Raw genomic sequence first — 16838 nt, forward strand, 5'->3', positions numbered from 1 at the left:
TCCCTGTAATTGAGTAGAATAGAAGTTCTCAAACTATAGCCCTGGACCAGCAGCAACCTTACCTGGGAAAGCTGTTACAAATACAAATTTTCTAGCTCCACTCCAGACTTCTTGAATCTGAAATTCAGAGGATGGGGCCTAACAATCTATGCTGTAACAGTTGCTGCAAGTGATTCCAAAGCCTCCTAAAGTTAGAGAGTCATTAAGTCCTTTACTCTGTGATAGTCACTAGAATGGCATTGGTAAGTATTAAGAGTAACTGGTTGACTAGAGATGTCACCCTCTACCTCTGAGTGAACTTTTTTCACTGGCAAGCTTTTCGCTGTGCACATGTATCCATTTTCAGCGTTGACTTTTCTTTGTTTAATGCTCTTTAAAATTTAAATTATAATATGATAATTGCATGGTGATTACTGGCAGTTAATCTTTAGCTGAATGCTGTTCTTGAACTGTCAGAACAGAAGTTAGTTTTCATCTAAGTTATATTCTGTAATGCTTCAGTAATAAGGCTAGGATAGAACAACTTCTACTCATATCTCCTTTAGGTTGGAAAAATCTACAGGGAAAAAATATATTCAAAGCTAGTTGTAACTATGATGTGTGAAACCATTAATGTCTGCACTGTGTTTGGTGAGGGAATATGTAAGTGAGCACTCTTTCTAATAGTATTGTGTGTGTATACCTATGTGATATACTGCATTCATGAAATAGGCTTTGAAGATTATACATCTTGGACAAGTTTTTAAGGGATAGTGGGCTTTCCTTACACAATTAAAATAACCTTTATTTCACATAAGGTTTCCTGCTAGAAACTTTCAAACACATACAAAAATCAGATAAATACATCGGGTAGTAACAGACATCTCTTTTTGTTCTATTTCAGGCTATTTTGGCATTCTGCTGGATATATGTTCGTAAATATCAAAGTCAACGGGAAAGTGAAGTTGTCTCCACCATAACAGCAATTTTTTCTTTAGCAATTGCACTTATCACATCAGCACTTCTCCCGGTGGATATATTTTTGGTTTCTTACATGAAAAATCAAAATGGTACATTTAAGGTAAATATAATCTTACTCTGCAGATTCTTTTTTCCTTTCATATTTCTGGCACACTTAGCAGTACAATATAAATTGTGTTTTATTTTTGTATCTGGGAATGAATGAAAATGGAAATACAGCTTAGGGGCTGAGAATGTGACATCTAATCTGATAGACTAGAAGCAGGCTTTTAATTGACGTAAGGACTATTATATTAATTCAGCAACCCTGCAGGTGCTTTAAGTAATCATAATAGGTTATACCGAATACTAGCTCAGTCGGGAGACCCCCACCTACGTGGTGCTGAAGGTAATGAGAGGCAGACACCCAGATAGAACAGCAAAGTAGATCTATCCAGGGGGCCAGCAGCCTATCTAGCTGAGAGCCTCAGGGGCTAACAGCCTTCCAGGCTGAAGGCCCAAGCAGATTCTGCTTCATGTATTTATTCTCTCTTAAACAGGTGATTCTTATTAATAAATAGGCTTTCTGTATTTACTCATAACTCAAAAATATACCACGTAGGCAGCTATTACCCACCTACCACTAATTACAAACTAAAAGGTATTCTTCACAAGGGAACCACCGGGGCACGATAAACTTAATGTTTCTCTATAAGGTTATATATTTTTTGCTGCTTGTAACTCCCTTGAAGTTTATTTGATTTGCATTAATGCAATAAATAAATAATTTAGAAGGGCTTTGTTAGTGGCAGATCAGGATCCTAATCTCTGTTTCATATTGAGTACTTTTGAGTCAGTATGGTACAGTGAATTAGGGTGGGAATTATAAGACCTGAGTTGTAGTCTTGACCCTTAACTGCTAGCTGTATACCATTAGCCAAACCACTTAACTTTTCTGGACTTGAGGGTCCTCATTTTAAAAATGAAGGGTACGGACTAAAGGTTTCTGAGTTTCCTTTAAATTATGCTAATTACTTTAAGTTTCTTACTAGCACAAGGTTCTATGACTCAGGAACTGTCTCTTTGTTGTTATACCCCAATATTTAGCTTTAGTACTTACATATTTGAATGAAATAATGTTTCAGTTATCTTAATAATGTGTGATTACAAAATAACTTCCTGAATTGGGCTAAACTGTGTAAATAATTTGTTTTTATTTTATATATTATTTTTTAAGCTTTTATTTTATATTACATGTATACTGTATAAAAAATTGTATTCAGGTGAAGGTTTACTCTGTTGCCTAGGCTGGAGTGCAGTGATGTGATCTTGGCTCACTGCAACCTCTGCCTCCTGGGTTTGAGTGATTCTCATTCCCCAGCCTCCCAAGTAGTTAGGATTACAGACATGCAGCCACCACACCTGGCTAATTATTTTTGTACCTTTAGTAGAGATGGGGTTTCGCCATGTTTGCCAGGCTGGTCTTGTTCTCCTGACCTCAAGTGATCCACCCACCCGGCCTCCCATAGTGCTGGGATTGCAGGCATGAGCCACCATGCCCGGTCTAAATAAGACAAATAATTTTAAAATATTTTTGTAGTTAGATTTAAATGGTTGCTGTGAAAATTAGGTGTATTCTGATTGCTGTGAAAACTACATTTTTTTCTGTACACCATTTATTTAGCAAGTGTTAATTGAGCAATTAGTGTGTACCAAACACTGTAATGTTATACAGATAGTAACTAACATCTGTTGAATATTTGCTATGTATCAGACTCTATTTTAAGTGATTTATATTTAGTAACTTCCTTCTCTCAGACAATCCTGTGAGGTAAGTAGTATTACCTATGTTTTTTGTGGGTGAAAAAGTCAAGGTTCAGAGAGGTTAAGTAACATAGCCTATAAGTGCTGAAGCTGGGATTTGAAGCCCTGCAGTCTGGTTCCAGAGGGCTTTGTTCATCAGGTTTCTTGGGAAGATGGCTTCTAAACAAGCATGAGGTATTTTCAGGTAGCTCAGTAAGTAGGATATCTACCATTTGGGTTGAAATATTACTTCTAGAGAAAATGACTAATTTTAGTGGTATTGGGTTTTCTCTGCTTTTCATTATTGGGCAAGAAGAAATACAGTTTAATAATGTTAGACATAGATAATTGAATGGTTGATTGTAACATTATGAGGTCATTTTCTCTGAGAAATAAGTGTTATTTTAGAATTAAATTCTGTAAAAATGTTTAATTTCTGTGCCTTATTGTATATAGCTATGTTTCTTAGATAAGAGATTTTGACATTTTCAGAATGTTTGAATATTTTTATTTTAAAATAGTGTAGTGTAATTACAAATGTACAGAACATAATTATAAATTTCTAGTATATTTTTCTCTCTGAAAGCTGTTAAGGTTAAATAGATAAGGTTATATATGTATTTACGTGTATTTTACTGTATAGAAGTCATATAATTATCCCTGGTATAATTATTGTTTAAATAGGAGATTTTTGTTTTTTTTAGTTTAGAACTTAGGGTGTTTATTTAGATTTTGTGGGAAAATGTTTCATCTTTAAATTTCTGAAGTATTTTCATGAAATTATGAACTTTCTGTTAGATTAAGTGTTGTTTTGGGCCCATGCTTAAATTAGTGGTCACTCCCTGGGAAATAGCTTTGTTTTGCTTCTTTGTTTTTGATGTTTAAATCTATGAGATTGCATTTTACTTTTTTGAGTAAGATTTTAAGAATCCATTCACTAAAGAAGCAAAAATATTGTTAAAAATTTGGGTGCTTGTTTTAATACACGTGCCTTAAAAGAAAACAAATACATCGCTGTAGTTAACGCACTTTATATTTGACACCAATATTTAGAAGGGGAAAATATCTGTTAAAGTTTTTCCCTCCACTTTTTAAAACTTTGTTTCATTGTTAGGATGTTAGTTATTCAGCAATCGTTGGTTCTCTTTTGTTGTTTTTTTGCGACGGAGTTTCGCTCTTGTTGCCCAGGCTGGAGTACAGTGACGTGACCTTGGCTCACTGCAACCTCTCTGCCTCCTGGGTGCAAGCGATTCTCTTGCCTCAGCCTCCTGAGTATCTTGAATTACAGATGCACACCACCATGCTTGGCTAATTTTTTTGGATTTTTAGTAGAGGTAGGGTTTTACCATGTTGACCAGACTGGTCTCAAACTCCTGACCTCAGGTGATCCACCCACCTTGGCCTCCCAAAATGCTGGGATTATAGATGTGAGTCACTGTGCCTGGCCTTTTCCTACTTTTCAATTTAGTCTCAACTAAAGACAAAGTTGTCTCTAATTCTGTTTGCTTTTAGCTTAGATAATGTATCAATTTTTTCTTGGTAGTTTTTTTGATACCTTGCAGCATTCTGGGTGTTTGTATTTACCCTTCAGATTTTATGGGGCATGGTGAGGATTAGTTAAATTCATGAGTTTTTATTTGAAACTGGACTATTTGCTGACTCTCAAAAGTAGAACTGAAAAAAAATTTTTTAAAACATTTTCCTGATAAACTCTAGACAGTAGTTTTTCCTAAAGTTCTTGCTGAATTCTCTTCAGGTACCTAGTGAAAGATAAGTTTAAGTATTTAAGAATTGTTCAAACTTCATGCTACGATCATAAATTTAGTCATGTTAGAGTAAAAAGGATGCCACTATGGCTTTAATCTATGCCAACCTTATTTGCAAGGATAAATGTACAAGTTGACATTGTTTTCCATGACGAATGATATTGTATCTTAATATTTATAATGTACATTTTAAATATACATTATATTATTACATTATATTAAACATACATTTAAATTCCTAAATGAATATATGCATTCTCTTATTTTCTCCACTTCCACCTCAAATATTTTGAAGCCTCTTTCTAATCATGGACTTGGCTTGCAAGGAATAATTATTTGGAAATTCCATGTATAAATGATTGCTAACATTTTGCTTAAGAACAGAAGGTGCGCAGGCTTTTCTCTGAGCAGGCAGTCAACGCTAGTTTCTGTATTTTTGTTTTAGGTATGCTTCTGACTTTCTCTGCCTTCTTATGGCAGGGATATGTTATAATGCCCAAGTTTTTTCTCTTGACCTTTCTTTCAACATATGGCATTATTAATAATTTTAGCTAATTTAGTTGTTTCTAGCTGTTTTCTAAAATAATTAACTTTTTAGATAACAAAAAAAGTACCTTTAAAAGCACAGCTGGAAATGCTGTCTTTAATATATTGTCTTTGATAGTTGGCCAAATAACACTGGATGGTGATATACGTGAAGTATACTGGTCCAATGGGGGGGAAAAACGAAATTGACACTAATCTGAATACATATTCTTTCTTTTATACAACCTGTAAAAATAAAAACAATTAGTTAATATTAAGATATATCATGAAAACATGTAGTGTTTTGGTATTTGTTCATATCTTACTCTTGTCCCTAACTATGAATCTCTTTACAGCCTGTTATTATTAGATTTCTGGGCCCAACTCTACTGCTTTCTCATTCCTATTTTTAGATGGGGGGAATTGTGTCTTAGAACTTTGGGCTCTTTATTGAACCTTAACTATATTTATTTACTTAATACTTACTAAGTATGTAATAAGTGGCTGACCATTAATCTCCAGCTACTGGAGATTAATCATTAAAGCAAATGAGGTTGCTGTTCTCCTGGAGTTTAGTCTGCAAGGCCAGACCAATAGTCAATAAATAAAATAAGGTATAGGCATAAATACTATGAGGAAATATAGCAGATTGATATGAGAGTCTAGTCAGGTTATGAGTGTTTGGGAGAGAGAAATAGGAAAGCAAAACCGCTGTTGTTACTTGCCATGACACCTGGATAAGGAATCAATTAGTAAAGAGCCAGAGGGAGTGAGCCTTTAGGCAGAAGCAGCAGCAAATACAGGGGCCTTTTGGCCAGGATGAAGTTGGCTTATTTGGCTGAAGCGTATTGTTGAGAGTTTTACTTTGGTAAAAGCTGAGATCCAAAATAAGGCAGGGGCCAGATTGTTTATGACTTTTAAATCATATTAATAAGTTTAGATTTTCTCCTAACCACAATATGAAGTTAATGGAGGTAAAAGATAAAGGTGACTTGGGCTAGAGTGGTGCTAGTGGAGAAAAATGATTAAAATTGGTTTATATTTTAGAGGTAGAGCTGCTGGAATTTGCTGATTAGATATGGGGTGGCAGGTGAAGGAAAAAGAAAATCGGAGCACCGATGCCCAGGTTTTCGTATACCTTAGAGAAATAGAGAAACCTGGAGGAGTAAGAGGTCATATGCATGTGCATGGGCAAGTGAAGGAGTGTAGAGAAAAGAGTTGTATTTTGGACAGCCTACCTTCAAAGTGTGTACTCTACTGTCTATGCAGGTGGAGATGTTAAGTTGGGAGTTGAAGCTCTGGGAAGAGCTTAGGGCTGGAAAGAAGTATTTGGGAAGCAACATATGGATGATATCTACAGTTATGGACTGACTAGGCTGAGTAGCCAGAGAAGCCTTGACATCGGACCAAGGACTGGTGTTCTCTATTGTGTAGAGGTCAGATGAAGGGGAGAATCTGCAACCTGAGAGATAAGAAAAACACAAGAGGGAGGCTTTGTGGAAATCAGAAGAATGTGTTTCAGGAAGAAAGAATGATAGCTTTTTCCAGTAATGCTGAGAGGTGAAGTGAGTAGGGTAGAGAAGTGACTGGTGGTTTTGGTCAGTGGTGACCATGAAGGATAATTTCAGCAGAACAGTAGGGTGGTTAAGTGGGTTAGATATGGACAGAGAAGCAAGGAAGAAGTGATAGGGAATGCTGACAGCTTTTCAAGAAGCTTTTGTTCCCTATGAAAGTGAGAGGAGGAGTTAATGGAGGTGTTTTTATTTGTGGTGGTTGTGTATCTCTTTGTGTTTAATAATTACTAGACTTTGTATACTTTAGAATTCAGTAGAATGAGAGAAATTTTTGAAGGAAAAGAAGGTATCATTGCAGGTGCAGTGTCCTCCAGAAGGGTGAGGGTTCTCAAAGACAAATGTTTGGGTGTAATAGGAGTATGGGCACTTCAGAGGAAAGAAGGTCTAGAATTTGGATACAAATGGAAGCAGGTTTTAGATTTAGTAGTAGGTTGAGTGAGCTCCTGGCTTGGCGATGCAAATTATTTTAGAGACTTCTAAGTCAGTATTTCTCAGTCATGGACATTTTTGCCTTGGATAATTCTTTGTTATGGGGGCCTGCCCTGAGAACTGTAGGTATTTAGTGGCGTCCTTGACCTCTTACCTCCTAGATCCCTGTAGGATACTAACTCTGCCCACCATGTCTCTGGACATTGTCAAATGCCCATGCGGTTCAAAATGACTCCTGAATGAGAACCACTGTTCTAAGGTGAAGTTGTCAGGTAAAAGTGAGGAGAATCATGTGGGAGTTTTGGGTTATGCAGCAGGTTTCAAAAGTGAACTTGAATAATGGGGAATGGGATTTACATATGCCACCAATTACATTTTTGTTCTTTGGAATTCATATCCTTGTCTTCTGAAATATTCTTCTTTAATATTCTTTATTTAGTTCTTGATTGTCTCACATTCCTTTTTGTCCTAAATGACTCTGAAGTTCCTTTTAGTTTCTACTTTGAGAGGCAATAGTTTATAAAACATATTAAGGTCATAGTGGTTCCCAAAATTAGAAGGAAAGTTTTACAAACTAAGCTCCCTTGACAATACATCAAGTATCTTGGAGGCAAGAAAGTATGTAAAAGCCAAATACACTAATAGTACTTGAGTGATGTTGTATATTTTACACATATTTGTAGCTTTAAAATAGTAACAGCAATACTCTTGTTGCCACAAGAACTGGTTAGGCAAGAGATCCTTATAGAGTAAAAGATGCTAAATTTTAGTGATTCTTTTGCTTCAAGTTAACCTTCAGACTTTCTATTTTTAATGTATATTTTTTGAGATTGGGATTTTGTACAATTTTAAACTAATTTTTAAGTGATTCTCAGTGGAGACATTACTACCTCCTGGGGCTGTCTTGGAAACTGATGGGAAGTTTGCATAACATGTAAAAAGAAGTAAAAAGAGATAGTCATCATTATTCCCTGGCCCATTGATATATTGTTCTTAATTTACTCATCTTCAAAATCCTTTTAGGCCAGGCATGGTGGCTCACACCTATAAACCTGGAGGCTGAGGCAGGCAGATCACTTGAGCCCAGGAGTTCAAGAACAGCCTGGGCAATGTGGTGAAACCTGGTCTCTACAAAAAATACAAAAATTAGCTGGACATGGTGGCATGCATCTATGGTCCCAGCTGCTCAGAAGCCTGAAGAGGGGAGGATCACCTGAGCCCGGGAAGGTCTAGGCTGCAGTGAGCCATGATCATGCCACTGCACTGCAGCCTGGGTGACAGAGTGAGACACTGTCTCAAAAACAAAACAAAACAAAGTTTATAAAAATCCTTTTAAACTTCTCTTTGGATATAGAAGTAATCTCTGAAGAAGCACAGCTCTTAGGAATTGAAGCTTTGATTATGTACATATTCATTTGAATAATTGAATCATTGATGAAAAAATTTTCAGTCATTGCATAGAATTCTCCCCAGTGCTCTCCCATTCTATGTAGTAAGCACTACTTACATTTTCTTTTCATTTATTTTTTATAATATCTTTGAGTATTTTCTTTCATTACATTTTTTTTAGGCAAAGATTATATGAGTTAAAACTTTTGGTTGTGATTTGTTTTGTTGACCCCTACTCAAAAGAACTTCATGGATATCTATCTGTGCTAGTTTCTGTAGGTCCCATTGTTTTTAACGTCAACATGTTATTCTATGTTATGCATGTACAGTAGTAAATTTTACTATTTCTACTCTGGCATTTAGATTGTCTCCAGTTTCATTTTTCTTTTAAAAATATTTTAAACTATCCTACACTGAATATTGTTGGGTAAAGGACTCTTGGGAAAAACCAATAAATGTTACTTGGTACAGGCTCTAATTTGCCCTGACAAGGGTCAATAAGTGCTCAGGTTCTTATGTAACTTGACGGAAACTCTCCCAAAGTGCAGGTGCTTTAGTAGAGGTGTATAACCTCCCAGTCTCCTCTCTCTCCCTCACTCTCTCTCTCTCCCCCTCTTCCCCCCCTTTTTCTTGAGACACAGTATTGCTTGGTTGCTCAGGCTGGACTGTAGTGGCATGATCTTGGCTGGCTGCAGCCTCTGCCTCCCAGGTGAAAGCAATTCTCATTCCTCAGCTTCCCAAGAAGCTGGGATTACAGGTGTGTGCCACCATGCATGGTCTCAAACTCCTGACCTCAAGCAATTCCTCAGTCTCCTAGAGTGCTGAGATTACAGACATGAGCCACTGCACCTGGCCTCTTCTCTCTTCTTATATGGCAAGAAGAATGGTCTTGCAGGTAGAATGAATACGTTGGATTTGGATGCCAAGTAATATGAGCTGAGTAGGTACAAGTTGTCCACTGAGTGCTAGGACATACCAGTTGCTGAACACCTGGAGATTTTGGGTCTCTCAGTCCTATGAATAATGGAATTTGGTACAGCTCCTCCTGTGTGGGAAAGGAAGGGCCCATTTGGGCTAGCTTATACCTTTGTAAGAGATCCTGAGGTAATTTGTTGGACAAGTAGTATTGTCCAATGAATAAAATATCTATGTACTAATATCCATCCTAATTTGTATGAATATTTTTAGGATCAATTCAATAAAGAATGTCTACATGGTAGACTATCTTACTGTGTGGCAAATGTCTTTCCCTCCATATTTTGACACTACTGGATGTTACTGTTTTAAATTTTGCCAATAGGTAGGTGAAAGGTTATATAATAGAAGATTTTCATGTTTTATTGGTCAAGTATAGTAATTGGGAAATTCCTCCTTGTTAGTCTTTTTCAAATTTATTTCTGGCCCTAGTCTGTTTTTTCAGACAATCTTTAAAATCAATATGTTGATATTCTCTACCTCCTAGCACAATGGGATGTCAATTGATGATATTGATGATTTTTTTTTTAATATTCTATGATTTATTTTTATTTTTTTATAAAGACGGTGTTTCACCATGTTGGTCAGGCTGGTCTTGAACTCCTGACCTCAGGTGTTCTGCCCTCCTTGGCCTCCAAAGTGCTTGGATTACAGGCCTGAGCCACTATACCTGGCCTATTTTAATTTTATTTTTTACTTTTTTGAGATGGAGTCTTGCCATGTCATCCAGGCTGGGGTGCAGTGGTGTGATCTTGGCTCACTGCAACCTTCGCCTCCCAGGTTTAAATAATTCTCCTGCCTCAGCCTCCCAAGTAGCTGGAATTACAGGCATGCATCACCATGTCCGCCTAATTTTTTGTATTTTTAGTGAAGACGGGGTTTCACCATGTTTGCCAGGCTGGTATTAAATTCTTTTTCTATTTGATGTATTAAGAGTTTGTTACTATTCCTAATTACTATTGGGAACATATTGTTCTTATTGTGCTTTGGGTATCAAGGGTTTGCCTTTGTAGAAGTAAGTTTGGATTTTCTACATTTTTTTTATCTTGTAGGCATTTATCAGCAAGAAATTTGTGGCTATTTATTGCCAGAGGTCCTTATGGGCAACAAAGGAGAAAAGAAAAGAAAAATCATAAATTATCTTAAGATATCCTTTTTTAAGAGTACTTGTAGAATGTTGACACTGACTTGAGCCGTTAAAATGTTTATAAAAAATTGACCTGGATTCTAAATTGTGCTTTTCTACTTAATAGAGTGGTAAGTCCTTTAGACCCTCCAGGTGTAATTTTTCACATGCACAGAATTTAGGGTATAGGTTAAAATACTTAACATTGTACCTCAGTTCTGACTCAGTAGTGTATAGATTTTTTTTTCTATTGGAAAAGATTAATCTGAATTATATTTTCTGCGTTTAGTAATTTGAACAACACTTGTATGGGATGAATGCAAGGATTAGACTGATTTTTCATGTAGGTTTTTTAAAAAAATGTATAATATGCTCAAATATGTTCTTTCTGAAGTACAAATCAGGTTTGTTACTCTCTGCATAAAATTCATCACTATTTTTCATTGCTCTTAGGACAAAGTCCAAAATACTCAGCATGACTCACAAGTCTCTGTCATATATGTCCTTCTCCTCCCCCTCTCCACCTGCCTTCTCTTAACCTTTCCAAAAACTCAGTTGAATCTGTTTTAGCTTCTTGAAGTATTTTTCAAATGTTCTATGTTCTTTTCTCCCCTCTTTCCTTCCTACTGTTTTCTCTGTTTCCCTGAGATCATTCTCCCTCCTTTCAGACCTCAGTTTAGTCATTTTTAAGAAGCCCTTCCTGATTTTCAGTCTGAGTTAGGTGCCTTTTGTCTTTGTGTTTTCCCAGAACTGTGTTGTCTTGTCTCAGCATTTACATGTTGAAATTGTCTATTGTCTGTCTCTCAGTTATTGAAGACATAGATTGTTTTTATTTGAGTGGATAGATTTTGGAAGTGGTATTTAGTCATATTAAAACCTAACTCTAATTGTTAGGCAAATGTATGTTTCATTAATATTTCTGTTGTTTCCTTTATTCTAGGACTGGGCTAATGCTAATGTCAGCAGACAGATTGAGGACACTGTATTATATGGATACTATAGTAAGTATCTTTCAGTTTCTTTTCCTATTTGAGCTTCTAACCAAAATACTACTTGATGAGTGGAAAACCCCAGGTTCTTCGTCTCTAGTTGAATTAGGAAAAACGACACAGACAGGCGTGGAGTTGTTTTAAGGAGCAGGGAGTTTAATAGGCAAGAAAGAAGGGGGGAGAAAGAAAGAAGAAGCTCCCCTGTACAGAGACAGAGGGAGTGGACTCCAAAGCCAAGGGAGGGAACCCCACCTGCCATGGATACCAGCCAGGTAAATGAAGAGGGTGGAGGGAGGTGGTTTGATTTGCATAGGGCTCGGGGGATTGGCTTGACCAGGCATGTCGTTCATGTAGCCTACAAAATAAAAATTGGCCCTCCCACTTTAGCTTTTTAATATGCAAATACAGGGTGCCATGATGTGCTAAACAGGTGAGGACATGTGGGGGCAGCCATGTTGCCAGGAGCATGTGGGGCAAGGGCAAGAAGAAGAGGGCAGGAATCACCATGTTTGGGTGGACCCAGTTTCTAATGGCCCACATTTGCATATCAAAGGTTGCCAGCCTGGCTCTTTTCTGTTGTTGTTTAAAAATAATTTTTTTGGCCGGGCGCGGTGGCTCAAGCCTGTAATCCCAGCACTTTGGGAGGCCGAGGCGGGTGGATCACGAGGTCAAGAGATCGAGACCATCCTGGTCAACATGGTGAAACCCCGTCTCTACTGGAAATACAAAAAATTAGCTGGGCATGGTGGTGCATGCCTGTAGTCCCAGCTACTCAGGAGGCTGAGGCAGGAGAATTGCCTGAACCCAGGAGGCGGAGGTTGCAGTGAGCCGAGATCGTGCCATTGCACTCCAGCCTGGGTAACATGAGTGAAACTCCATCTCAAAAAAAAAATAAAAAAAAAAAATAATAATAATAATAATAATTTTTTTTATTATACTTTAAGTTCTTGGGTACATGTGCAGAACATGCAGGTTTGTTACATAAGTGTACATATGCCATGGTGGTTTGCTGCATCCATTACCCCGCCATCTGCATTAGGTATTTCTCCTAATGCTGTCCCTCCCCTAACCCCTGCCCCCTGCTTTCCCCCCAGCCCTCCACCCACTGACAGGCCCCTGTGTGTGATGTTCCCCTCTCTGTGTCCAGGTGTTCTCATTGTTCAACACCCACTTATGAGTGAGAACATGCGGTGTTCGGTTTTCTGTTCTTGTGTCAGTTTGCTGAGAATGATGGTTTCCAGCTTTATCTATGTCCCTGCAAAGGATACGAACTCATCCATTTTTGTGATTGCATAGTATTCCATGGTGTATATGTGCCACATTTTCTTTATCCAGTCTTCATTGATGGGAATTTGGGTTGGTTCTAAGTCTTTGTTATTGTGAACAGTGCTGCAATAAACTTACATGTGCTTGTGTCTTTGTAATAGAATGATTTATAATCCTTTGGGTATATATTGAGTAATGGGATTGCTGGGTCAAATGGTATTTCTATTTCCAGATCCTTGAAGAATCACCACACGGTCTTCCACAATGGTTGAACTAATTTATACTCTCGCCATAGTGTAAAAGCATTCCTATTTCTTGTAAGAGCTGGGGCTTTACAAGAAAATTTCCCAGAGATGCTTTAAAAAATGAAAACTTCCCAAGGACCCCTCTTCCTCTCTATCTGCCTACAGTAATTTCTTAATATCTCCTATGACAATATAAAGCTACATATAAACTTTTAATTTGGAAACCACCTATGAGATTTCTGTTTTCTACCTCAGGAATAAATAATATGTATGTATTCATTCTCAAAATCCTGAAACTTCTTTAGCCTACTTTGCTTCATTTAGATTCACTTGTAAGACTTCTTTGTGGTGGTTTAGTCAAGTTACTTTAAATCTTACCTCTCCTTTTATCATTACCAATTTCCCACTCTTGTTCTCTTGATTTTAAATTTCAATTTTCTAAAATTTTGTTTTAAGTATTGCCATTAGCAGACTGCAGTCTCTGGGGAATTTGTACTACCAACTTTATTGTTCTCTATAGAGCCATTTTAATCTTGGACTTATGGTTGCTTGGCTCCTCCTCCCTCCCTCTCTTAACCATCCATCTCAGTATTAGATTATGAAAACTTTATAATAATACAAAAGCTAAATGTTTCTGAAATTTTCTCTTTGAATAAAAATGAAACGTGTGCTTTTATAAAAAAGTATTATTGTGAGTTAGGAGAGGGATGTCATTTTTTTCAGTAATAAAGTAAGATGCTGACTAAGATTTTAGTAGGGCATTAAATTGGAAACTGAAAAAAATCTACGGAAGTTTCTGTTAATGGGATATTTTTTCAAGATTTTGATTGGATTTTAATTCAGCTGCTTTGCTCTAAATTTGCCTTTATCCTGATCTAAAATCTGTAAGCTCTGTGAAATTTTATTTCTTTGGGGTAGATTTTAGAAAGATTTTATGAGATTTCAAAATAGAATTTAATATTTCTGATGACTATATTAAATATAAAATACAATTTTGACTTAAGTTAAAATTTTTGAAATGGCACTATATTAAGTAAAATGTTGCCTTTTTAGTATAAATAAAATATAAATTATACACAAAGTTTTAGGGCAGAGGTCTTGTCACCTGTGTAACACTAAAGTGTAGTTATTCTGTAGAACGTGATGAGATAAGCCAATTTATATTTTAGTGAAGTCAAGGTCTATGAACTGTGTCTTATCATTGAACCTAGAGACCATTGGACCAATCATTTGTAACTAAGTTCACAAAAGCCTTGTAAACTGGAATGTTAATTAATGCAGCCATTTACAGTTTGTTCCATGGAGAGAATTCAGCCTACAGAAGAGAATTTTAGGGAGTATTTTTCTCAGTCCTCCCAAAGATAGTGTGTCCTCAGTTTACTCCAGGATAATGTGCCCGTAGTATCATTTTAAATGCCTGGGAGATAAGTTAATCATTACAAACAGTAGATGTTTTGGGACTTGGCTTCATTTTCTGTAGAACTTAAATTATACTGAGAAATATTGCTTTGAACAGGATAGTTGAGACACTGATCTAGGGGAAATATTGTTTAAAAAGCCAAATTATGAATTGAAAAATTTGTTTATGACCATGGAATCAAAACAAGAAACTTTAATTGAATATTAATGGTTATTGTTATAATATTAGTCATCTCCATCTCAGCTATGGCTAATACCTTTGGCTCTGACCCAGTGGTGACCTACAGCTAAGAGCCTGAAAGGATTGCACAGCTTCAAAGGTAGTTACTATCCAGAAGTTCACCTGTTTCTTTTGAAATGCTAGATACTGTCTAACTGCCCTACTAGGACACATCTAATAGGTCTTCTGGATTTTGAGGACTATACAGAGTTCATATCAAAAGCATAGTTTTTAATTCATCTCTTACATCAGATGCTAAGTTCATCTAATCCTTCCTATCCCCCCTAATATATGAACACATTTTCATTATGTAACCTTGCCAGGCACTGTGTAAGACTTTTACATTCAACATCTTACTTAGTTTTCATGAATGCCCTCTCCCTCTTTCTTTTGTATTTTCTACCATTCACAGATGAAGAAATTGATGGGAGAGATGTTCAAGATCACTTTGTTAGTGAGTGATATAGCTCAAAGTGGTTCTTATTTCCACATCTGGAGCTTCTTACTGTTAAGTGAGCTGCCTTTGGATAAATGGTACTGGGGATATTACCTATAAGAATGATTAGCAGGACTGAACTCCCAAGGGCGGCTTCAGAAATCTGAAGGCCCTTTGTGTGTGTGTCTCTCTCTCTCTGTGTGTGTGTGTGTGTGTGTGTGTGTGTGTGTGTGTGTGTGTGTGTGAGACAGAGTCTTGCTGTGTTGTATAGGCTGGAATGCAGTGATGCAGTCTCAGCTCACTGCAACCTCCGCTGCCCAGGTTCAAGCGATTCTCCTGCCTCAGCCTCTGTAGTAGCTGAAATTACAGGTACACGCCATCATGCCCGGCTAATTTTTGTATTTTAAGTAGAGATGGGGCTCACCATGTTGACCAGGCTGGTCTCGAACTCCTGACCTCAGGTGATCTTCCTGCCTTGGCCTCCCAAAGTGCTGGGATTACCAGCTTGAGCCACCCACTGTGTTTAACCTCACCCTGTTTTTTTTTTTTTTTTTTTTTTAAAGATGGATTCTCCCTCTGTTGCCCAGGCTGAGCGACAGCTCACTGCAGCCTTCACTTCCTGGGTTCAAGTGATTCTCCTGCCTCAGGCTCCTGAGTATCTGGAATTATAAGTGTTCACCACCACACCTATCTAATTTTTGCATTTTTAGTAGAGACCAGGTTTTGCCATGTTGATCAGGCTGGTCTCAAACTCCTGACCTCAAAGTGCTGGGATTATAGGCATGAGCCACTGAGCCTGGCCACTGGGGACCTTTTAAATAATATGGAATGCTAGATTATAGCCAGAGGGATTCTGATTTACTTTGGTGTGATAGGCAGCCTGTGAATCTATTACTAAAAAGTTAATGGTACTGATTCTGGTTTTAGCACAGCCAAGTTTAGAAACCGGTGGCTTAGGTCATTGGCTTTTCATAAGCTGTCTCATGTGCATGTGCAATGAGATAGAGATTTGGAGGATAAGGAAGCTAAGCATTGACTCCATGAGACCTACGTATGCTTTGTCATTTATGTTAGGGTTCCATGTGTGTTTTCAAAAGACAAGCTTTCTGTTAACAGATCATGTGGTAATCTCTTTTCTAGAGTATTAAGATTAATGTTTAGATGCTTAATTCATGATAATAGAGTTACTGAGGCAGGGTTTTTCCTATATGTGTCAGGTATTTTTAGGTACCAGTTTAGGTGCTAGTTTAGATGCTAGTTGGTTTTCCATAGAAGAGAAACTGGTCAAAAGGTTTAAACTTATAAAACTCCTAAACAAGTTTTAGTCATCTTCCTCAATGAAAATGTTTAGGAGTGTTAATTACTTTCAAATTACTGATTCAAATTTACAGTCTCACTGTCTTTTCATACTCCATTACATCCATTGGCCCATTTGCACTTTGAATGGATCTTTCATCCATTTGTCAAATGCAAAATAAGACATGCCAAATAAGACGTTTGACGTTATGCCTCATCCATTTGGAAAATATTTGTTCAGTGAATAATATAGTCTTCTGAATGTTGACACATACCATTATATGTTAAAAAAACACATTTATTAATATCATCATTATTCTTTTTTTTTTTTTTTTCTATTAGATTTGCTTGGTCCAGATCTGAGTTCAAGTCCTGGATACCCTTGTTAATTTTCTGTCTCGTTGATCTGACAGATCAACTGACAGTGGAGTGCTAAAGTCT

The 16838-nt window shown here is 37.1% G+C and overlaps 1 protein-coding gene across 5 annotated transcripts in view; it reads left to right on the forward strand.

Annotated features, from left to right (window-relative positions):
* LMBRD1 (LMBR1 domain containing 1) overlaps positions 1–16838 on the forward strand; it is a 131974-nt gene that overhangs the window by 5683 nt on the left and 109453 nt on the right. For 4 of the 5 annotated variants that reach the window (XR_004268055.1, XM_032275607.1, XM_032275609.1 and 1 more), the window contains exons 2-3: positions 884–1060; positions 11467–11527. Coding sequence is in view for 4 of the 5 variants with exons in the window: in XM_032275607.1 (XP_032131498.1) it covers positions 884–1060; positions 11467–11527 (238 nt within the window). In the remaining variant the exon portion in view is untranslated. Of the gene's footprint in view, positions 1–883; positions 1061–11466; positions 11528–15077; positions 15178–16838 lie in introns of all 5 variants that reach the window. The other variant, XM_032275608.1, reaches the window with a different exon arrangement.

The sequence above is a fragment of the Sapajus apella genome, unplaced genomic scaffold (assembly GCF_009761245.1).
Source record: "Sapajus apella isolate SASKATOON/1434 unplaced genomic scaffold, GSC_monkey_1.0 scaffold6, whole genome shotgun sequence".
Lineage (NCBI taxonomy): Eukaryota > Metazoa > Chordata > Mammalia > Primates > Cebidae > Sapajus > Sapajus apella.